The sequence below is a fragment of the Saccostrea echinata genome, unplaced genomic scaffold, assembly GCF_033153115.1.
Source record: "Saccostrea echinata isolate AGI-Se365-2 ecotype Australia unplaced genomic scaffold, CSIRO_AGI_Sech_v1 ptg000054l, whole genome shotgun sequence".
Taxonomy (NCBI): domain Eukaryota; kingdom Metazoa; phylum Mollusca; class Bivalvia; order Ostreida; family Ostreidae; genus Saccostrea; species Saccostrea echinata.
In genome coordinates, this window is record NW_026889803.1 from 46,932,561 (window position 1) to 46,957,634 (window position 25,074).

The window sequence follows — 25,074 nt, forward strand, 5'->3', positions numbered from 1 at the left end:
CTCTTGTTAAAAATTTGATCCCCCATTGTGGACCCTGGACCCTCCCTACCCCCCCCCCCCCATATCATTTGAACAAACTTGAATCTACACTACCTGAGGATGCTTCAATATCACCATGACTAGACATGGCTTTTCTGTTGTTGAAAAGATTTCTTCCTATATATCCCTATGTAAAAATTTGATCCCACATTGTGGCCCCACCCTACCCCTGGGGGTTATGATTTGAACAAACTTGAATCTACACTATCTGAAGATGCTTCCATATCAATATGACAAAACATGGCTTTGCTGTTCCTGAGAAGAAGATTTTTCAAGTTTTTTTCCCTATATATTCCTATGTAAAACTATGATCCCCCATTGTGGCCCCACCCTACCCCAGGGGACATGATTTGTACAAACTTGAATCTACACTACCTGAGGATGATTCCATATCAATATGACTAATTGTGGCTTTGTTGTTTTTGAGAAAAACAATTTCAAGATTTTTCCTACATATTTCTATGTAAAACTTTGATTCCCCATTGTGGCCCCGCCCTACCCCTGGGGGTCATGATCTGAACAAACTTGAATCTACACTACCTGAGGATGATTCCATATCAATATGACTAATCGTGGCATAGTTGTTCTTGAGGAGAAGATTTTTAAAGATTTATTCCTATATATTCCTATGTAAAACATTGATCCCCCATTGTGGCCCCACCCTACCCCCGGGGGTCATGATTTAAAAAAAACTTGAATCTACACTACCTGAGGATGATTCCATATCAATATGACAAAACAAGGCTTTGCTGTTCCTGAGAAGAAGATTTTTCAAGTTTTTTTTCCCTATATATTTCTATGTAAAACTTTGATTCCCCATTGTGGCCCCACCCTACCCCTGGGGGTCATGATTTGACAAACTTGAATCTACACTACCTGAGGATGATTCCATATCAATATGACTAATTGTGGCTTTGTTGTTCTTTAGAAGAAGATTTTTAAAGATTTTTTTCTATATATTCCTATGTAAAACTTTGATTCCCCATTGTGGCCCCACCCTACCCCTGGGGGTCATGATTTGACAAACTTGAATCTACACTACCTGAGGATGATTCCATATCAATATGACTAATTGTGGCTTTGTTGTTCTTTAGAAGAAGATTTTTAAAGATTTTTTTCTATATATTTCTATGTAAAACTTTGATTCCCATTGTGGCCCCACCCTACCCCTGGGGGTCATGATCTGAACAAACTTGAATCTGCACTACCTGAGGATGATTCCATATCAATATGATTAATTGTGGCTTTGTTGTTCTTGAGAAGAAGATTTTTAAAGATTTTTTTCTATATATTCCTATGTAAAACTTTGATTCCCCATTGTGGCCCCACCCTACCCCTGGGGGTCATGATTTGAACAAATTTGAATCTACACTACCTGAGCATGATTCCATATCAATATGACTAATCGTGGCTTAGTTGTTCTTGAAGAGAAGATTTTTAAAGATTTACTCCTATATATTCCTATGTAAAACTTTGATCCCCCATTGTGGCCCCACCCTACCCCCGGGGGTCATGATTTGAACAAACTTGAATCTACACTATGTAATGAAGGTCTCATATAAGTTTCAACTTTTACAGCCCAGTGGTTCTTGAGAAGAAGATTTTTAAAAGATACCACCAAATTTTCACTAATTCTTAATTATCTCCCCTTGAAAGAGGGTGTGGCCCTTCACTTGAACAAACTTGAATCCCCTTTACCCAAGGATGCTTTGTGGCAAGTTTGGTTGAAATTGGCCCAGTGGTTCTGGAGAAGAAGTCAAAAATGTGAAAAGTTTACAGACGGACGGACAGACAGACAGACGGACAACGGACAAAATGTGATCAGAAAAGCTCACTTGAGCCTTCAGCTCAGGTGAGCTAACAAAAAAATTATAGAATGGAAATGGCTGACAGGAGCTGAACATTTCCAATAACAACTGCTATTACTTTTTTCGACATGAGTACTGAAAGACTACAATGTTACAGATCTACATATATCTGTATATACAACCAATCAACTGATACACAGCCATAACTAGTGCCATTAACATCCAGGCCAATTCTGTCTCAATAAAAACAAGCTGATATATGTATACATTTGGAAATGTTGCCATGCACCTTGAAAAAAAAAGTCCAGATAGACACAATAAATATGTAAAACACATGAAATATGTCAAGAGAATTTAAAAAGATATACATCTCTACAAACCAACAAGGAAACAAAATCATATATATTACACCTCTTGGAACACTATATGTGGATTTCATGAAAATAAAGGAATGTCTTCAAAAAAATGTGTAAAAAGAAAATTGTACATATTCTAGAACTCTGAATTATAAATAAACTATAAATGCTATGAATAACAATGTTGTAAATAAATAATAATTCTTAACACTATTTGTAAAATGCACAAAAATTTATAACATTTTGTTGTAAATAAATAATAATTCTTAACACTATTTGTAAAATGCACAAAAATTTATAACATTTCAACAATATTGCACCATGTTTATTACAGTATGTAAAGATTAACATATCATTTAATTTCTTCAGTCCAATCACAATTAGAGGAGATGAAACCACTAAGAAATAAAAAAGTATTCCTGTACACTTTAACAATGATCATGGACCACAATATACATGTACTGTATTAATGGTAATTTCTGCCATTTCCAATTTTTGAAGATTTGCAATTCTGTATCTTTAGTTTTGCAAACCCAATGGAATTGCAGAAACTGTGAATAAAAAACTTACTACTTGCTCACTTTGAGAAATCAAAATTTTGAACTGCAGAAATCATCATCTTTGAGTCTTTACTTGCAGTTTACATTGAGGAGGGTTTTTACTTAAAATCAAATAAAGCTTATACAATGCATATTGAGTTATGTTTCTCTGCAACATGTAGAGTTATCTTTCTTGGAATGTAGGTTCATAGGCTAGGCTTCACGCCATTTATCTACGTTGTCTTTTAACATTTGGACTTGTTCTACAAAATCAAACATACAGTGCATGAATATTTAATTACAAAGTAGAGTATATGTATTCATTTTATAATATTCAACACTGAGTACAAACATTGGCCAGTGACTACAGGTATTTGTCACAATCATGAATTAGTGCTATCAGCATTTTTATAAATCACATTTTGGCGGTATACAGAAAAACACCCTAAAGAGAATGCCATGCACAAACAATTTTGTTTTGTTATAAACATAATATGGTTCTTCTGATAAGTTCTAAATACATGTATCATACATGTGATATGTACAGGCTTTACGCAAAATGTACAGTTTTTTGAGCCCATTCATCATGTACCGGCGGGACACCAAAATTCAGGGAATATGAAAATTTGTACAGTATTTTGAATTTCTCGCTAAATGCCGCCATTTTCCTCTCATTCTCGCTCGCGAGACACTGGAAAACGTCACCTATGTTTGACACTTGACCTGATGATAATTGTGTAGTGTACACAAACCATCGCGTGCGAAGGTGTGAACTGCCAATTGGGATAATTATCTTGCTATAAATCCGTATCAAATACCCCTTTAGGTAGCTTTATTTTTTAAGGGGTACTTAATTACTGTTAATGTTTCGTATACGCAACTTGATTGAAAAAAATTAAGCCAACTTCTAAAGTTGATATACATGACTTTAGTCTTAATATACGTGAATCTGACCCAGATCTTCGTAGGTATAAAATATACGATGTTTATTACAATGATTACGATGGAATTTCAGAAGAATTTAAGCGATATTTTATACCATTTTTTTGTACCGTTTTTTGATAGGCAGTGTACAGTTTTTTCACCCAAATTCCAGTTTTTTTTATGGCTCCTGTACAGTTTTGTGGTCTTTGACTTATCACATGTATGCATGTATATATTTTAAAACTAAAGGGAAAAATGCACAATAAGCATGAATTCATTATAAGCATGTTCACTGTAATGGTGTTTTACTGTATTCTAGAATGAGCACATGAAGGATTTGCAACATATTCTAAAATTTGAATTCCAATAAGACAAATTCATAGACAAGAATTAGGATAATAAATCAGTGCATTTGATAAAAGTAGTGAAAATTAATGTGGAGTAAATGTAGACTTTATATTGAGAAAAGGGCATGTAAGTGTATTGTGATAGCTATTATATACAGTAAACATGATAGATAGATAGATAGATAGATAGATAGATAGATAGATTAAAGTACTTAGTGTAATTTTACAAATTCAAACAAATAGAACTAGAGGTACTGTAAGGGAACTCACAAAATGATACCCCCAACTGTAAAATTGTGAAAAATGTTGCATCCAATGTTTCTCTCTTACAAAGTTATGGACCATGCACAAATTATACACTTTTTCTCTAAGTAACCTAGAACTTACACTTCTTTCTAGTGAGATCACAGCACACTTTCAGGTGATAAGCAACATTTTTTTAAAAACAAATTTATAGTTGGGGGTATCATTTTGTGAGTTTCCTCACAGGTACCAGGTACTTTAGTTCTATGTATGTTGTATTGTAATTATAATTGCAATAAATTGATTCTCTGTAACCATGTTTGCACTAAACTGCTGTTTGAAAGAAAAAAAACTTCATACTAGCCAAGGGTTTCTGATCTGCAACTCTCCTCATAGACCCTTGGCCTATGGAGATATCAAAAGTCCGGATTGTTTATGTTGTGATCTTAAATCACACCACATACACACAGACTGTGTCATCGACAGAAATAAAAAGCACTTTTAAAAATAAAAGTATTTACAGAAAAATTAACATTCAAGCAAGTGTCAAGCAATGTTTATTAGTTGCAAATCTGTATCTGTAATATAGATTCCAGACCTGATCACATTATGTGCACATCTGCTTAACGTTGGATGACACCATAGCTATTTATAGAATGGTACATTATCTTATGGATTGTTGTTTGTATTTTTCATTCCCGGGACTAAAGAGTCAAGATATCTCCCAAGCAGAGATATTGTCATTAACAAAAGCATTTGCTGATTAGTCGAACAATATTAATTGACTCCAATTACAACTTGAAAAAAAAAAACCCTGACTTTTGATAGCACCATAGGCCAAGGGTTTGTGAGGAGAGTAGCAGATCAGAAACCCTTGGCCAGCGAAGATGCCTCACACTAAACACTTGAATAATTTAGATTTTATATGACAGTGCAATGATGCCACAAGTGTAAAACTGCTCCATATACACCAAACACAGGATCCAAACAAACTGATGGTAAGCATTCATACATGTTACATGTACCCATGCAAGTTTGGTCCAGGTATAACCTTTAGAGACAGAAGAATTAATGGACTTGCTCCAAATGCTTAACCTGTGACACAAATTGCTGAGATCATTTCTCTATGACTCTGTCATGATGAGCAAAAAGTACCGGGTAGCTATGCCAATTAGAAATAATCCAATTTCCACTCCCTCAAAAGTAGCAACCCTTTTTAGGCCTATTTGAAGATATGATATATGTCATATGCTCTGCTAAAGAGTTAAGTGATACCAACCAGATGTTCAGACATTTAAGAAAGCAAGACAACAACCAACAATCCTTGATTAAAATCTCACATGACCTTTGATTCAATTAAGTGAGCTAAGATAATACATGTATATACAAAATGAGAAACCAAAATATTGCCAAGAAACAGACATCTAACTTGAAGAACTTGATAGAGTTTTTATCATAACACTTTGTTTTCACTTCTATAATATAAAAGATTAACCTTTGAACTTACCTCTTTTCAGGTTGGCAATTATCGATTGTTTCCTCAGAAATTCTATACACAACTCCTTGGACAGACCAAATGCCCTCATATTGCATGTGAAAGTCCTAAAAGTACAAAGGTACTTGATACAAATCTAATTAAAAACTTCAATAAAATCAACATAAAGATACATGCAAACATACCATGATTGAAGAACAGATGCTATAGAATATATATGAGAAAGGGCAATGGGTAAAAAAAAAGGAGGTAAGAAAAGCATTTTTTTTGGTTGGCTAGGTTTTCTTTTCTTTTTTTTTTTTTTTTTTTTTTTGGTTTTTAACAAATATTAATTTAAAGAAAAATTAAATCATATTCTATATAAAGAAAATATCATATCTTAAACTAATTCTCTGTGAGATTCTTTGGCTAAAAAGTGGAATGGTTGTTGTTCACTGTCATCCAATACATTATTTCTTAACAGCCTTTTTTTCAACTGTTTTAAATTAATGTGCAGTACCCTAGCTGTCCAAAGGTGATGTTTTCTTGAAACTGTCTGTCATCTTTCTGTTGGTCATCCCCTTCATCACTACAAAAATCAACAAAATGGTGAGAAACGACAGTTAGACCCAGCCTTTGTCAGACAATTCATTTGTCACACCAGCCGCACAATGAAACCAACCATAATTAATGGTCACATCACCCAAATGAAAACGTGTGCCTTTAGAATTAATAAACATTCAAATATAGAACCAGCATTATATAATGTGGTTTCCTTACAGATATAATTACCTATATCCCAATTTAATACTTAGGCAATAGATATTGATTCAATTAAGTGTTATTTTTATCTCTGTATGGCTATTTTGAGCATGTTTCCATTTTTGTATAAAAACTCGATATAATGCATGGGATATACTGAAAAGGCTCCAACAGTAACCTGTAAATCACTTTTTCTTACTTTGACCAATTAAGCCCCAGAAATTTACAATATGGTAGAAAAATCTTTGTTTATTATCATATGGCATGAATTTTGTCTCTTAAATGCTCAAGGTTTTTAAAGAAATAATACATTTTAAAAATATTTCAACTTAGCCCCAAATTAGGGCCTTGACCTCGGGACTCAGTTTGGCAAATGGTTCTTACGTTACCGTCTTCATCCATACAGCTTGCTCAATAAATCTACAGGAATGAAAATTTTAAAGTGTTAAATTTTCTATTACATAGCCAGTCCAAACCTTAGGCTTGAATTGAGGGGTACTAATTAAAATTTTAACTGCTCATTATAATTATGCAAACAGTTTGTCTGTTAGAAGTCCAGAGTAAAGACATAATGTATTTTCAATATATGACCCAATTGGCCCCACCCTCTGACCTGAATCATTCATCAAATACTCAATACAGGGTTATGTTCACCCTATGTTATTTAATTCCTTTCACAGTTTCAATCAATAAAGCCCCATTTTAAATTCACCCAGTCTAAATTGTGTTAAAGAGATAAATGCTTTTTTCTTAAAGATAGCTTCATTTTAAATTTGACCACTTGCACACTACATGAAAGGGGTTAAAATAAAACAAGAGCAAAAATTTCCATGTACACAGTAGAAATGAATTTTATTGTTATTATCAATTGAAATCAGATAAACAGTTTGCCTGCTTGATGACTGTGTTTAAAGAAAAAGAATTTCAAAGATATCAGGAATTATCAAGATATGAACAACCCTCACTGGTGCCTAAAACAGAAATCATATAGCAGGGAACATGAATTTCACAATTTATATACAGTATATCAGGGGTAAAATACTTAAAGAATAAGTGGTTGGGACTTCCAAGTCACTTCGACATATCCATGATATTCAAGATATCAGTTTTCGAGATACCGAAGTTCAACTTTATTTCATTATATAATTGAGCATGTTGGATCAGGGGTTGGGGTCTAAGCAATATATTGAAAAACAGCTTAAATCTTTGGCCATTTACAAAGAATTTTTCAGGATTTGAGAAAAATGATGCAATTCATGATGTCATAATACATGGACTATCTAAAGAAATTCAGAGTTGTGGAAAACTTTTTCAGAAAGTCAGTCAGACTGGCAAGAAGACAAAATAAGCCAGTCCGAAATGATTTTAGCTAGTCCGAAATCTTAAGTAACAAAAAAAAAAATAAAATAAAAAAAAATCATTTACTTCATTCCACATCTTTTTACTTCATAATACAATGAGTTTTGATGTTCTGGTCCCATCCCTGGGTGGGCTGGGACAATATCATCTCATTTCAACCATTAAGATGCTACACATCCAAACTGGATGAAATTGGTTTTGAAGTCATTTAGAGGGGAAAAAAATTGAACAAGTTTGAAGCTTACTGATGAATGGTGCTTGATGAAGGAAGGAAATCTATAGATTGAAATAGGTGACCTCAGTGACTAAGGTGACCTTAAAAAGTTATGAATTATTTCTGATTTTCCTGAAACCCCCCCCCCCCCCCCCCAAAAAAAGGACAAACTTTCTGCTGAAACCCAGTGCAAGACAATTCCTGTTAATCAAATGGTTTTCTTCTATAAACATCGTTAAGATATAAGTACATAAAAATGTCATAATTAAGCTGAGAAGATTGTTTCTATCATATTTTTAGGTTGAAAAGAATTATTAATGTGCAATAAATAACAGCAGAAGACATGTTACCACATCATTTATCAGAAGAAGCATGTTGCATGTTTATCAGGAATGCCGTCTTCTCTCAATTTATCATGCCCATTATGAAACTTAATTATATTGTGGCTTTTGTATTTAATAGTCATCATGTAACAATCCTAAAAGCAAGTTATTAAACAAAAAATCCAGCAACACTTTCGATATTGTAAGCAAGTTCACAATATATTCCTTCCCATTTTCCCCTCTTTTCCCCTCGGACTTTTGTGAAACAAAATTTAGATTACTTTAGTTTTCAGTTACATGTACTTTGTATTTTGTTAAATCATTTGTATCATTTTGTGAAAGCAAATTATGTGCCAAATTTCCGAGGACTCCATTTCTCTACCCCCAGATATCAGAACCAACTCTCGTTAACTATTATGTGTAAAGTAAAACCTTTCAATGTTTTTCCATTTCAAAGTTAATGACATGGTAAGTGCATAAATGTGTGATTCTTATTCAATATTTATTTGTGGAGTTTATTATTATACAGTCAAACTTCGCTATCTCAAACCCAATGGAACCGAGAAAAAACTTCCAAGATATCTGAGGATTCGAGATATCCAGGGTAAAATACTTAAAGACTAAGGGGTTGGGACTTTCAAATCACTTTGACATATCCATGGTATTCGAGATATCAGTGTTTGAGATACTGAAGTTCAACTGTATGTGGATCATCACACTTACAATTATCCTTGTACTATTCAGTGTTGCTGATACCTGATTTAACATTTTATGAATGTTCCTGAGAGAAAATTACTTCAATTTTAAAAGCTTTTATTATATATCCAACTGTTTGTCACTCAGTTTTACTGTTGAATTTACGCAATCATGAGACGATGTGATCCGACGTTCCGGATCACCACACTGTGGTTTTCTGAATCCATATCACCCCTCTTTGAAACTGATGACGTAGTACACAGATAAATGACGTTTTTATTCTCGCGCATCAAAAAGTTCCTTGACAAAATGGTTTGTTTAATGGATAAAAGTTATGTAATTGATCCAAAAAGTTTTTTTCTTTTATCATATTTTGCTAGTTGTTAAGGGGTATATAATAAATTTATCATTATAACAGTAACTTGATCCGAAGAGCCGTATCACGTCTCGTTGACAGGCGCGGATCATCAGATCAAACTCGACGCTTCGCGTTTCGTTTGATCTGATGATCCGCGCCTGTCAACTTGACGTGATACGGCTCTTCGGATCAAGTTACTGTTATAATAATATATATGTATCATGCACTTTTCAATCTTGATGTACATTGGAATTTTTAAAAAAAAGTCTTCCAATTTAAAATGAATCCCTCTGTAATTTAGTACAGATTATGTTTCATTATATATGGAATGGAGGCTACTTTTCAACACTGGACACACATCTTTTTAAAAGAATTGTAGCAATAATTTGGGTTTATCCTTTATACTTTCTTTTATTAAACAAATAAGAAAATAAAAACAAAGAAAAATTTACATACACTGTTTTACTAAAATTGGACAAAAATAAATTATTGAGTCTGCATTTAGATAAGTGTATAATATTCCATATTGTTTTCTATCTATGGTGCAATGATACAAAAACAAACACGGCTAAGTAGCTTTGATTTCTCCCAGACTAGCTGGGTGTAAAATATCACACCAGCCAAAGACAAAGATCTGCAGCTTTTACTGTGGAGACCAATAAAGTAACAAACTGGGGAGAAGTTTACTATTACGACTACAAAATTATCTCTTAACACAATAATGAAGAATTTACAGGAATTTGAAATTGTATAACACAAATGTACATATCACCCAGGTTTTATTCAGAATTTTTTTTTTTAGAATCTATATCTGTAGTATAGAATTAGATGTGAAGTTTCTTTGCTTTTTAAACTGCTTTCACCTTTTCAAGACCTTTAGAAATGCATTACACAAAAACCAATTTAGTTATTTTTTTTTAAATTTTAGTATAAAAGGTTTATGAGAGGGCAATCCGGGTCTAAATCTTTATTACAGGAGAAAAAGTAAATCTATACAACAGTTATCACAGATGAAGTAGTATGACTGTTAACAGAGAGAAAGATGAATGATTTGTGTTGATGGAGGACATTAACCATACCTAGTACAGACAGGTCTCTTGGATCTCTCCAGTTGTACTGCATCAAAGAATGCAGCATTCCAGAATCTCAATGACTGCCAGATAGGTTGATCTCTAAGGTAACTGTACAGGAAGTTCTTACCATGGCAACCTGTCAACAAAAGTAAATGTCATTAAAAACTAGCAGTTACCTAATCCCGTTCATATAGATTAATTACTGCTTATTAAGAAAAGATGGTCCCTAGATAAAGTTGACCCTGATGATGACATTGTTTCTAGGTCAAGACTTATTACAACATTATGAGTTCAAAATAAAAAAAAGGCATAGAAAGGAGATTAAACCAGAGTAATTAGATGTTCCTTCAAATGATTTAATGGACTAACTCATCAACATTTAAATTGATTTTTCATTTTCCAAAAGCTTGCAAAATTAAAGTAAATTACAAGTAGTACTATCAAAAATGAATTAAAAAAAAAAAAATTATATGCATCATTTGTAGAGCCAAGGAAATTTACATTTTCTTTCAAGTTGATCCTGATTGACAGCAAAGATATGATCTAGAACTTTCTAGCAAAATATGAAGTGATTTTATAACACCAATATGATAACATAATCTCAAACATAACATCAATATACTTTCGAGGCTGAAGATGCCAGTGAACTATATAGGCAGTAGGGAGTTGCTGTTCATTATAGAAGCAAAAATACACTTCATCTTTATCATGGTGAGTGATTTAAGGAAGCCTTCCATTAATGTGTTAGTTTCCAGACTCTTTTTTTTTGAAGGGGGGGGGGAGGTGGGGAGGTACTGGGGAGGAGAATTAAATGATGGGAAAATGAATCTCCTTTTACACAAATTTGAGCCCCTTCAGCTAAGGCTGCTTTGTCTAAAGTTTGGTTGAAATTGGCCACCTGGATTTAGAGGTTGGCCACATGCTTTTAGAGATGTCAAAAATATGAAGTTAAAAGATATCAGATGTCAGATGGACAGACTTTTATCAGAAAAGCTCATTTGAACCTTCAACTCAAACAAGCTAAAAGGGACAGCCTGATCAATTTTGTAGCTGTGAGAGAGGCACCCACTATTCAATGACTTACCTTCATAGTAAAAAGTGAAGCACATGTTCATCAGTGACTTGGCCGGGGTAAAATCTTCAGCCTCTCCACATTCAAACAGCACTACTGCAAAATACTGTACCAACTGGAAAAATATCTGCTCTGTAACTCGCTTGTTATGTACCCTCTGTAAGAATAATCAGAGTCCACTGTTTTACATCAAACGAAACATACTTGTCTTACATAGCCAAACACTACAAAAACCATCCTCACTATGAAATCTGATTACAATAAAGTGATTGTGTGTCCTCCAAAAACATAAGAAATCCTATTAAATATACAGTACATTTAATTCAACTTATCCAGATCGATGCAACATTTTCTTTCCAAAGAAGTTCATTTTAACCAAGTTTTACGATAGAAAACATTGTGTAGACTTCAAAAATTAACTAATCATTTTTCTGAATTTGAAATATTTTGATGAATGCATACTTAGAAAGCATAGGAATGATGCATGACTATCACAAAGATTATTATGTAACTTATCTGCAACTACTGTAAACCAACTTTTATTTTTTAACGTGCAAGAAATATAAGCGAGTTACGCGACCTTCTTCTGCTCACAAATATTTTTTGCCACAAACCTATTATTTTATTGTGCAATTATGCATCATGTTTTCCCATTCACGGAAATAAACAGTCGCAGATGGATTTCAAACTGATGATTTGCGAATAAAAGATGACGTGAATGATAGTTGGTTTACAGTACCTCCTTCTGTGGGAACAACTTACTCTATCTAGAAAAAAGTACTTATAATACAAAATTTGAAAAGTATGGTAGTTACATGGCATATTTCAAGAAGTTAACATGTATTTTCTTTCTCCTGCAACATAGTTTTATTCACATCTGACCACCAAAACAAGCTATTTTTAACAAATTTAGGCACATCTCTGCAGCTGAAACTGCGTCAATGATGTAACAATTCTTTTAAAGACGTCAGAATACACAAGGCTTTCTTAGGGCATTGACGAATATAGCTTTGGTTTATTATGTTACCTTTATTCAGTCAATGCAAGCAGTGGTTGCAGAATAAAAATAAAAACTTCTCCTTTCTGTATTTTATTTTTTGATGAGAATATAAAATTAAATATTCATTGTTACCAAAACAATTTTGGAACACAACAACATAAAAAGCAGCAGCTTGATTATTTTTCAAATTACATAATATAAAATACAAGAAAGTTGTTAATGACAATTAGATATGCATGTTGAATCAATCATTCTTTCAATGCCATGGATTCATAAAATTCTATGTATAAAATAAACACGCAAATGAGATTGTACCAATGTTTCTGAATGCAATTTTCTGTGGTACCAACCTGTCCATTGACATATCGTGCAAACCACTGTCTCCCAGCCACCTCCTGAAATACAACAAGAAGTTGTCGTGACTAATGGACTATCTCAACCGCAGAAGAAGGCTAGTCAGTTCACTCCATTATAATGACAGGGATGCGTATCTCTCTAAATAAAGTTCTAATGAGGCCAGGTGTTTATTTCCATGTCAGACACTCCTAAATCCTGGCACATCATTTACATAATGACACCACTACAGAAAATAATAAAGGGTAAATCTGCCTCCATGACATATATAGTGCAGATCATAGAGAAAAATACAAAAAAACAGCATTAAGAAGATGCCTTTTAGAGAGGGCAGTTATCTCTGTGCCTATTTAGCATTGCATTTGGTGTGACAGTTCTGGCCTTAATGTTGATTCTTACGTTGTACATTTAATTATCGTATGAGTATCTGTTTTGACTACAGATATGATAAATATGATAAACCAAGGTTGTATCGAACAAAACTATAAAAACTGATAGCTTGTCATTTTAATTTCAGAGTGTCTCAACCTTTTCAATTCATTATCTACTATAATTTATATCTTAATAATCAATTGACTGTGTAAAGGTCTACAAAAGAAAAAAAAGCACTTTTATTATTACCAAGCATTAAAATAAGTATAAATATAAACAAAAAAAATTACCTGACAAAACTCTCCAAATTTTGCCTTGTCCATTTGAGAAATTTCCTTGCTAAAAAAAAAAAAACATAAATGTATTTATTTAATAATCAGAGTTCTAATATTTAATGCAAACATTGCTGAAGGTTAATTCTAAATGATTTCAGACATTTACTAGTATTTGTATGGAGAATTTCTGATCAGTCTGCTATGTTCATGTGGTAGTTTACTGTTACTCTGATCAGATACACTTTAAATACAGTAGAATACCATGGGCCCATTTTACAAAAAAACTTATGACTATAAGATCAAAAACTTTAGCTGATTGTAAAATTTTGCAAAATTAATGATTCTGTTTAAAAATTTTAGAGTAAAAATATCTTTCTACATTCCTTTTAAAAAGAATAAAACCATCTTCAATTTAATGTTAATTAGGAAGTTATAAGCAGAATAAAATTTTGGTCTTAGTCGTAAGTTCTTTTGTAAAACTGGCCCCAGTACCTCAACAATCTGAAGATTGTGACAATGCTTTATGGCAGAGAGTCAAATATTTCATAAAGATTCTAAGAAGAAAAATACCACATATTCCCCAATGTCTTTAAATATATTTTATGACATTACTTAAACAAACATTTTTCCCAATAAAATTTCCCTATAGGCCTAAAAGAATAAAGATATTGATTCACATATATGGTAACTACGTCCATATAAAAAATACAAAAACATGATTTCCCATTTTTCATGTGCCATCATTGATTTGGCATTCTTTTAAGAGATGAAGATTAATCATTTGGGCCTAAATGTCTTCCAGTCCTTGTGATTCATCAAATATTGGGTCAAAAGGATTAAAACTCTATTAATTACCGGTTAAAATAAAACTGAGATTAAATAATTTATAAAAATATTTCAACTCTATCATTATATCTCTACTGATTTTCCACTATATAACAGTGATTCATAATATTAGCTGAACCCCTTAATTCAGTAAAATTCATTGCCCTCACAAAAGCAAGTATTATTTTCAATGTAAGATCCACCTTTGAGAAAGGAAAGAAACCTTTGAAAAATATTTGTTCTAGCTTTACATTTGCAGAATTAATGTATCCTGATGTTTTTTTAACTTGTACTTAGCTTATTGCAATCAAATAAAGCTATAGGATGAGAAGCATTTCAACATTTTTTTTTTTGTCGTTTTAGTAGCCATGGGAACATCAAAGACAAGAAATGAATAACTTGAAAATTATTTCCCAATAAACAGGTTCTTAATGCCGAGTGACACTGACTTTTGAGATGTTACATTGAGTAAATTTAAGATGATAAACCTTTAAGCAAGAACATCCCAAGAGTTATAAAGTTATAGTCAAAGCACATTTTCAGGATTTCATTGATCAACATCTTCCACCTTTGCAATATAACATTCCACCATCGCAATATGACATTCCACCTTTGCAATATGACATTCTACCTTTGCAATATAACATTCCACCTTTGCAATATTACAAAAACTCAATGTCCTGACATGCCTCTAAACTGTGGGTAACTTCATACTCATGTTTGCATTTATTTCAAGCACAATTGGCAAAGTTATATTCCGTGATTTCAACATCCCATTGCCTAGTAACCTTGACCATTTAGACAATACCTTCTGTCAAAATTACACCCTAAGGTCAAGGGCAACATGCTGAAAGGTTAAAAAACTATTATGGCCCTGACACATCTCATATCCCTTTATCTTTGAGCAAATCCTTTAATAAAGATGGTAACTTGCTTTGAAATCACTAGCTATAACATATTAAGGTTTCAATTAATTCTGATCAACATGAACAAGAGTTATAACCTGGAAATGATTTGTGACAGACTTGCATAAAAACAGGCAAGTGAACAAACACACAGACAAGAACATGCAGCTAAAGAGAACTCAATATGTCTCTAACCTGTTGGGGTGAGACAAACCATGCCATATTTAGTTAACTGTAAACTTGAAAAAATGTTCACTAAAATTTGCCAAAATTAAATTTAATCAGTGCATTGTTTTATAATTAGATAATTTAATTCTGGTTATAACCCAGTATTTGATTGGATAAAAAATTTACTTCATATCGTATAAAATGGGTTGCCTACGTCACAATAACTTGCGTCAAAAACGTATTGATGCGCCTGACTTTACATTAAAGTTTGGTACAATTTGAAGTCATTTTATAAGAGCAATCATCCTATTTTCTTACACTAAATGAATGAAAATTTAATTATAAGGAATGAAATTAATAGCTACCCTATTTATATGGTATAAACTGGGTTGGAACAGTTTAAGCTTTTTTATAGACAGCTTTGTGGTTTATAAAGCGTCCACTGCCCCAACCCAGTTTATACTGTACAAATTGGGTAGCTATTAAATTCATTCCTTGATTAAAAATAATTTATGGGAAATAAATCAGTTAAAAATCTAATTATGTCCAGAGTTGCTTCTTCATACCTAAAGATGGAAAAATGTCAACATATTGACAGTTCAAGAAATTGCCTGAAATTGTCAGAAACTGACAACTTTTACAAAATATGGAAAAAAAAATAATATTGCAGATGACATGTGTGTTCTTATAACAGCATTTTTGCTACATTTTATATTGAGATTAACTACTTGGTGGTGCAGAAAATGTATATATTTTATAGGTCCTCGCTAACAAAGACATAAAAACTAGAAATCTTCAAAATAAAACATAAATATTAATCTGATAATGTTCATTATTGGTGTATATAGTGGTAAATTGACTGTGTACGTAAATATTTAATGAAGACTAGATCATCACCTCAAAATAAAGTGTGGCACAGTTCCTAATTTGATTCATACAAGGTTAGATGAATGTAATAAAACAGCCATCAAAGCATGCTACATGTACACACAGGAGCAGATAAAAACAAGAGGCCCAAGAGCCACAACCCTCACCTGAGTCACCTAGACCCTGCTGTTCTTCAAATGATATTTTGCTTTACAAGATTTTTCTAACCAATCAAGATTTTCCCCCCCTATATATTCCCATGTAAAAATGAATATCCATTGTGGCCCCAACTTCTCCAAGGAGCCAAAATTTGAACAAATTTAAATCTATATATCAGGAAACTTTCACATCTTTTCTGTTCCAGTGCTTATTAAGGAGATTTCTTATTGATTTTTATTGATTTCCTATTTTTGTCATTTCTTGACTATCTACCCCCTAAAAGAAAAAAAAGTCCTTTATTTGAATAAATTTGAATTCCATTCAACCAAAGATACTCTTTGTTGGTCCAACAATACAAAAATGAATCGTTTGCTGTACTCTGACAGACCCATTAAGATCACTCCTACCCTAACATTTTTTTTTTCAGAACTTTAAATTCTTTTTTTGTTTGTGTGTGTGTGTGTGTGTGTGTGTGTGTGAGGGTGTGTGTGTGTGTGTGTCTATATAGGATGAATTGTTTTAAATTAGGTTTATCATTCCCTTAGATTGAAAGTTTTTACTGCAATATATATTAAGTCTGTCTACTTGTCCAGTGTATAATAAAAATATCAATAAATTTTTATGATGTTTACCAATGTGTAAGAATAAAAATGATTCACCAAAAAAAACTACCTACCTACCTACCCACCTTAAGAAATTTGGGTGGGAGTATATCAAACAAAAAAATTTGTTAATGATGGCCTCAAGTACATTCAAAATCAACCTAATGGTTCTGGAGAAGAAATCAAAAAAGTAAAAAGTAAACAAACGGACAGACAGATGGAGACAATGGATACTTTAATCAGAAAAGCTCACCTTTAGCTCAGATGAGCTAAAAATACTGGTAGTTTTAAAACTGTTCAGAGATACTTCTTAAAAGCATGCAATATTTAAATCTGATACAAACCTTGGGTCAAATATTTGATCCACAAAGGCTTTCATAAACTCCATGCACTCCAGCGTTCGTTCATCTGGCTGGCTGTCTATACTGTATGATGAACTCCAAGAATTTTCGGATCCCATTGAGTATGATCGTTTGACTGGGAAGCCTCCAAACTCAGACTCAGAAGTTGACTCATTACCATTCTGATTATTACCCACACTGTACTCAGAACTGTCAATGCTTGAGACACTGGTAAAGGACGAGAACTTTTCATCTCCAATGGGGACTTTCTGACGATTTACAGTTTCTTTTTCAGGATCATCATCAAAAGACATCAAATCCCCCATAGGAATCAGAGTTTTCCTCTTGGAATTTGAATTTACATCTCCATTTTCACCTAAATTTTCATCATACTCATCTGGTTCTTCCGGTGGTACATAGTCGTCAAACAACATTTCATCCACCGTACTGGATCGGCGATTTATTTTTGGTGCTTTCTTGTACCCATTCACAACATCAATGTTTGTCTCTTTCTCACTCTTCTCCACAGGGAAGACTTTTGATTTTCTATCTTCTTCACTGTCATTATCTTTTTCTTCTTTTGACTTATCTTCAGGTATATCCTCCCGACTATCTGTCTTCAGTAGATCTGGCTTTATCTTACTTTTACTTTCACTTTCATATGTATTATGTGAAATGTTTTGCATTTTGGCTTGGTCTTCATTATTTACTTTCTTCAAGCCAACACAATTTGATTTCAGCAAATGTTCTCCTTTAGAATCATATGTAAATGTTGATTTTGATGTTGGTGAGTATAATGGCTCATCAAAACTGATGTTTCCAGCAGCCACTTCATCATTCCCACTGCTGTCCGAATACCCAGACGAACTCTGTCTTCGCGGAATGCCAATCCTCTCTGTCTTTTTCTTTGATCGATATGGCTGAGTTGAGAAGTCATCTCCCCTGAAATTTCTGCTTCCGTTACTGTAGGAGCTATAATTAGAACTTGGGGTCTGTGCCGGACTAACTGATTCGGAGTCTGAATCCTCTGGACTGGAGGAAGTCTTCATCACATTCTCCAGTTTGGAGGATAAGTTATTAATTAGGCCATTCTTTTTGGCCACCATTGAGGTGAAGAATCTTGAGGTTCCCTCTGAGAAGCTTGATGACAGCGACTTTCCCTCATCATCACTACTCCCTCCCTGGGAAAGCCGCCTTCTCACGAAATCCATTCTCTAACCTTGGGACTTAGATCCTCTTCTGATATCTTGTAGAATGAATTTTACTTGCCTAATCCCTGCAAATATAAAAAAATATCTAACAATTTGACAATCCTAAGAAACAGTGCTATATTTTCACTTATTTCTGCCAGAAACAGCTCTAAAGTCATCCTTGCATGAAATGCATCAGGATCTAATGGGCTTCTAGACCTACAGATTCTAATCCAATAATTACCCTACATTCAGCGGAGATGATTTACAGTTTCTCAGCAGACATGAAAATCGCTGAATCTTGACAAGTTTGTTTTTGTTTTTTTCATATCTAATAACAATGAAAATAATCTCTACACAATTTATGCTTCCTTTCAGATTCTACAGATTAAATGTGGACATAAAATTTGCTGAATTTTTTTTTAAGTAATGAAAACATTACCTTCTTCCTTAGGATAGTCACCTTTTACACCAAGTTAAAGATACAAAAGCTTCAAAATATTGTGCAAATCTGAATATGTTGCAATTTTGTCTCTTTTTACATCAATGTTAACAATTCCTTTCTAATACCCATTATGATAATGGGCAAGATCAATTTCCTTTGCCATTTTAAAACAATGATTATGTAAGATGCAGAAAACCAATTACATCTATCTAACATTATTGATTAATGAACACTTCACTCTCTGTGGCACAAAGGACAGTTGTTCTACACAGAGGGAGACATCTAACTTAGCTATTTACAGCAAAGTTCTCCCCAAGATAACTCTTATTGATCTTTGATGAAGGATTTAACACAGCTTGATAGACAAAAAGAAGCACTGATTGCAGAAAAACATGATTTACTTTTCATGCATGCATATCATAAATTTACAAAATAAAGGCCTATGAATGAAATGCTTTATAATTACCTGAAACCCCTTTTCTTAACCCTTGCTTAAGGGGCCATGATTCCAGAAAATTTGGAATGTTTGTATGTAAGTTTAACAAGACATCATTGAGATGGTGACTATCTCAAAATGACCCTCCTTATGCATAGGACATTAGCATGAAAGACCCTTTATCTATGTGCATTCTCTGGGTGAAGTTGACCAAGATGAGGCCAAAAATATACAAGAACAGAATTTTACAGAGATTTGCTATAACCTTGTCCACTAAGCTAAAAAGTTGGACAATGCATACCTTCTACCCATTGGCACTCTTATGGGTAAAGTTAGGGCCAGGTAGGGCAAAGGGGAGAGAAAATATGCTCTGGACAAGGATTTAACAAAAAGAGGTTTTCTGACTTTGACCTTTCATCTATAGATATTGGTTCAAGGTCATGCACACCCTTTACCCATGGACACTCTATGGATAAAGTAAGAGCCCAAATGGGCAAAGGGGAAAGAAAATAGGCTCCGGACAAAGACTTTAAACAGAGGTTTTTGACCTTTGTCTTTGATCTAGAAAATTGGTTCAAGGTCATCGCACATGACCACTAGATCTCTATGAGTGAAGTTTGAGCCTAACTGGCCAACTGGGCCAAGGGGAGAGAAAATATGCTCTGGACAAGGATATTACAAAGACAGGTTTTTTGAATTACAAAGACAGGTTTTTCGAACTTCACTTCTGATCCACAAAATTGGTTCAAGGTCACTGTACACCCTCTACTCATAGATTCTCTGTGAGTGAAGTTTGAGGTAGGGCCAAGGGGGATAGAAAATAAGGTCCAGGCAAGGATTTTACACACAGAGATTTTCTGACCTTGACATTTTATCTAGAAAATTGGTTCAGGTCACTGCTGATAGCACTTCTACCCAAGGCAATCTGTGGATGAAATTTGAGCCTGACTGTGCCAAGGGGAAAGAAAATATACTCCAGCCATATGAAATTGGACAGATGGATGGACAGACTAATCACTAAAAGGCAGCTGCAGAGTGGGTCCCTAATTAATTGTGGCCTTACAGTTTTGTTGTGGAATCTTAAATAATTTTTCCTCCTGTCAAATCCTACATAAAACTTTGGTGCTACCAAAGCCGTGGTTGGCCATGAATTTAAAGGAAAATCCTCAACCTACTTTTAGTATCCTCTTTACACACATGAAAAATGTTTTTAGACATTGAGTAAATTACAGTTTATTACACATTTCTCATTTTCAACAAAGAAAATCGGCCATTTATTCCAAGGAAAAATGTTCAAAGACAATGAAGTAAAGAATTCACTGTTGCTTTTTAAATGGGGAAAATACGTGCAAATAAAGAATTCAATTAATTCACCCTGGCCTAAAAAATGTTAAGTGTGCTTGAATTGATAACAAATTGAGTAATATCCTGTTAGTAGATTTCAATTCATTATTTCAAAGGGCAAATCACTGAAACTTTATAAAAAAAAAAACCATGGAATTAGAACTCTTCAGTGTGCAGTGGCAGTCCTTAAAGGGGCCTGGACACAGTTGCATTACTATTTTTGTTTACAATTTTAAATTTCTATTTTTATTATAAAAACAAGAGATGTTTGTGAAACACTTATGCCCCCCCCCCCCAATAATTGGAAGTCCTAGAGGCATAACTCTGTCAAAAATTCCTTGATCGTACCCAAAAAAAGAGCTTGACCTAAATATTTTTATGATCATAAATCTGTATACCAAATTTCATTTCAGTATTTGCAACCTCTGTGAGGAATATGAACGGAAATGCAAATAATTGGAATTTTCTTAAGTTTAAGGGGCATAACTTTGTCAAATATTGCTCAATCGAACCCAAAACAGACCTTGACCTAGATATTCTTATGATAAATCTGTATACCAAATTTCATTTCAGTATGTGCAACCGCAGGTGAAGAAAATGACCGGAAACTGTTGGTGGACCGACAGAACGACCGACCTACAGACAGCAGCAAAGTAATATGCCCTCCCTTCTTCAAATTCAAGACAAGATGATATGTTTTTGGAATATCTCATAAGGTCTGAGATCTAGCAGATTTGGGGGATGGCTAAGCTTTGTAAACTTACTTTTCTTCAAAATTTTATTTATTTCTCTATGCTTATTTGCAGCAGCATTGTTAGGTACAGAAAAATACCCTGAGGACTGGTATTTGGACTTGCTTTGCAAGAAATCTGCTTAACTTTCCTAAGTGAAACTTTAACATTAAAGTTACCATTGATAGTCCTTCCTTTGGTTGTGTGCATGTGTTTTACTGAACTCTTGAATAAAAAGAAAATTTATAAAACATATTTGGAGCCCTTGCTTCTCTTTGCAATAATAAGACAACAGCTTCCTCTTTGATTCTACATTTTATTCTTGATCTTCCTTTTCAGTTATAAAAAATTTCACCCATGTTACGACATCTGTCACTCAAGTTTATCATATCTTTTTTTTTTGTAAAAATGTTCTTTTTTTATATAGACCATTGGGCCATTTAATGTGTGTTTTCTCTTAAGCATTTGTAAGGAAATAAGGTACCCATCTAATAGAATTATTGTTAGATTTATTTCATTTGTCAGAACTCTATAAACTGTTTAAACGATGAAATGTTTAGCGTCTTAGCAATATCTATCAATGTTAATTTGGCATTTACAGATATGTTGCTCACAGCATTGATATTTTTGGTGCCCCTACAGATTTCGATTGATCAGTTTTACTGCGATCTTTTACTTGTACTTTTTTACTTTTGAATTTCCAAATCCATCTGAAAACTATACAGCGTAAAAGACTATTCTTCCTACATATTAAAATCATATCTTTAATATTGGTTCTTCAGCTATTTATGTAATGAAGCACAGTTTTCACATACGCCCTCATTTTCATCTTCTTGGCAGAGGTCACTTTTAAACAGTTATTAGCTCAGTGTAGTGACCATGCTTACTTTAAATGTGAATTCCTTTGTGAAAACAATAGGAAAAAGCATGCGGTACGTTTTCTGTGATTAGGGGTTCCTTAATAGAATTTTTCAACTGTTAAAAAATAAAACAAAATACTTCTACATTTATTATGATAAACTGTATGTTGCATTAAAAATTACTAATTGAATGTCCCTTGTATTTTCTCTGTAAGACTTTAACCCCTGATGTGGCCTCATATGAGCCACCAACATCACAACTTGAATAAATTTTAATCTACAATTTATATGGAAACTCTTGCGAGTTTTTTTTCTTCCTGTTTTTCCTTGATTAATGGTTATTGGAAAGAAAACTAACTTATAAATATTACCCCACCTTAAGATTCCACTAATTATCTTCCCTGTGAAGGGATGTGTCCTTCATTTGAAAACAACTACCGGGTAAATCTCCTTTAATGAAAAATGGCAACTTTGACTGAAAAATATCCATAAGGTATTAGATCTGGAGAAGAAGTAAAAAACCTGAAAGTGAAAAGACAGATAGAAGATGGACAAACAACTTTTCAACTTTGATAAAAAAATCTCACTTAAACATTCAGCTAAGATAAACTGAAAAGATAAATATTAATAATTCTTTTAATTTCTAACTTATTTTTCAGCAATATTTTCCCACTGAAATGTCAGATCTATTCAATTCAAACAAGAACTAGAGACTGAGGTATCCCATAATCTTTTTTTCTAACTCCAAATGGTATGGTTTGAGAAATAATAAGGAAATATGCTTCATTAAGTAAAATCTGATCACAAACAATCTACAATCTGTTTATTAAAAAATATTTACATCCACTGAATATTATTTCCTTTATTTCTTATGAAAACCATTGCCGTTCATCAGTCAGTAAACGACACTAAGCTAGCCACCTGCATTGATTTCTTGAGCAAAGGCTGTTCCATCAATTATGCATACTATGACATACACATCTCTAATACAATATTTAACATATTTAATTTTACTTTGAATGTCTTTTTTCATGCAGATATAAATATAAACAATAAAATGTCTTTCTTTGTTTGTTAGTACGTGAATTAACGTCACAGCTATTTTTTTCTTTTTTTCATTCGACATAACTTGAACAACAAAATGCTTTCTTTGGTTGTTAGTACAGGAATTAATGTCACAGCTGTTGCAGAAAAAATACATAACCCGTGTATGATTTCTATCTTAAACAACTTACAAATTCGTCTACAAATAATGAAAACATCACAAATATGTGGGCTTATTTCAAGATCATAGTTGTAACAAAGCCAATGGATGAACCCCTACATAGGGAAAGCCAGTATAAATATCTGATACAAGGTACCAAATCCAACAAGAAGCTCATTCACCTGAGTCAATATAGCTCTACTTTTCATCATCATTAAATTTTATCTCTATATATATCTCTATATATATATTCCTATCTAAAACTTTGATTGTCTATTGTGGCCCTACCCTACTCCAGGAATCATAATTTGAATAAACTTGAATCTACCCTACCTGAGGATGCTTCCACATCAATATTGTATGCCTTTGCTGTTCATGAGAAGAAGATTTGTAAAGATTTTTTCCAATATATTCCTCTGTTTAACTCTGATCGCCCATTGTGGCCCCACCCTTCTCCCATGGGTCATTATTTGAACAATCTCAAAACTACACTAATTGTAATGAAGCTTTTACATAGGTTTCAACTCTTCTGGCCCAATTGTTTCCGAGAACAAGGTTTTAACAGATTTTTCCAATATATTCCCTTGTAAAACTTTGATCACCTATTGTAGCCCCACCCTACCCCTGTGGGTCATGATTTAAACAAACTTGAATCTACACTACCTGAGAATTCTTCCACAATATGCCTCTGCTGTTCTTGGGAAGAAGATTTATAAGGTTCTTTTCCATATATATTCCTATATCAAACTTAAATCACCCATTATGACCCCACCCTACCCCTAAGAGACATGTTTTGAACAAACTAAAATCTACACTACCTGAGATACAAATGAAATACAAATGTGAAAAGTTTCCAGGTGGACAGTCAGACTGATGCCAGACAAAATGTGATCAGAGAAGCTCACTTGAGCCTTTGGCCCAGGTGAGCTAATAAGGCAATACATGTATTAGTTAGAACAAGTCAATGGTCAAAATTTTAATTATACATCCTCAACTGTTCGTAACATCCTTTAGTATCTGTAAGTGTTTGCATTTTCTTTATAAACACGAGGATCTTACTGTTCCAATAATACTTGAGGAAAACTGTCTTACAACATGTTAAGCTGTGAATTCAGTTCCATACCAGCTATGTGAGGTCTCCCTTCTGGCCTCAGTTCATTATCTGGAATAACAGAATACATGTAGCTGTTACTGTTAACTGTATAAAAAATGTTGTCAAATTGTGGATTATACAAAGCCAATTGCATATAAATACATTTTTAAAAAAACCTTAAAAAAACATGTACAGTTTTATGAAAAAGTAATAATCTGAAAACATTTTATGCCATATATGAATTTCCAATTTTGCATGGACTTTGACCTTTTGACCTCAAATTCAACTTATCACATTAAGGACAGATGATACAAAC

General features: G+C 33.3%; 1 protein-coding gene across 1 annotated transcript; it reads right to left on the bottom strand.

Moving 5' to 3' along the window:
- Positions 1 to 2,446: 2,446 nt before the first annotated feature.
- LOC133205890 (uncharacterized) lies at positions 2,447 to 24,812 on the bottom strand. The gene is made up of 9 exons (XM_061341782.1): positions 24,758 to 24,812; positions 17,459 to 18,731; positions 13,604 to 13,652; positions 12,938 to 12,982; positions 11,600 to 11,744; positions 10,522 to 10,651; positions 6,251 to 6,319; positions 5,764 to 5,858; positions 2,447 to 3,005 (listed from the first exon to the last, which is right to left on the bottom strand). The coding sequence occupies exons 2-9, from the start codon at positions 18,664 to 18,666 to the stop codon at positions 2,956 to 2,958; spliced, it is 1,791 nt and encodes a 596-aa protein (XP_061197766.1). The 5' UTR covers positions 18,667 to 18,731; positions 24,758 to 24,812; the 3' UTR covers positions 2,447 to 2,955.
- Between the last annotated feature and the right edge of the window lie 262 nt (positions 24,813 to 25,074).

Bases quoted from the DNA above. Each gene is read 5' to 3' on its own strand.
- LOC133205890 (XM_061341782.1), bottom strand. From the start codon at position 18,666: ATGGATTTCGTGAGAAGGCGGCTTTCCCAGGGAGGGAGTAGTGATGAT. The intron at 12,983-13,603 runs GTAATTTTTTTT...GTTGTATTTCAG, and splicing joins AATTTGGAGAGTTTTGTCAG to GAGGTGGCTGGGAGACAGTG. The intron at 11,745-12,937 runs GTTGGTACCACA...TTATTCTTACAG, and splicing joins CACGATATGTCAATGGACAG to AGGGTACATAACAAGCGAGT.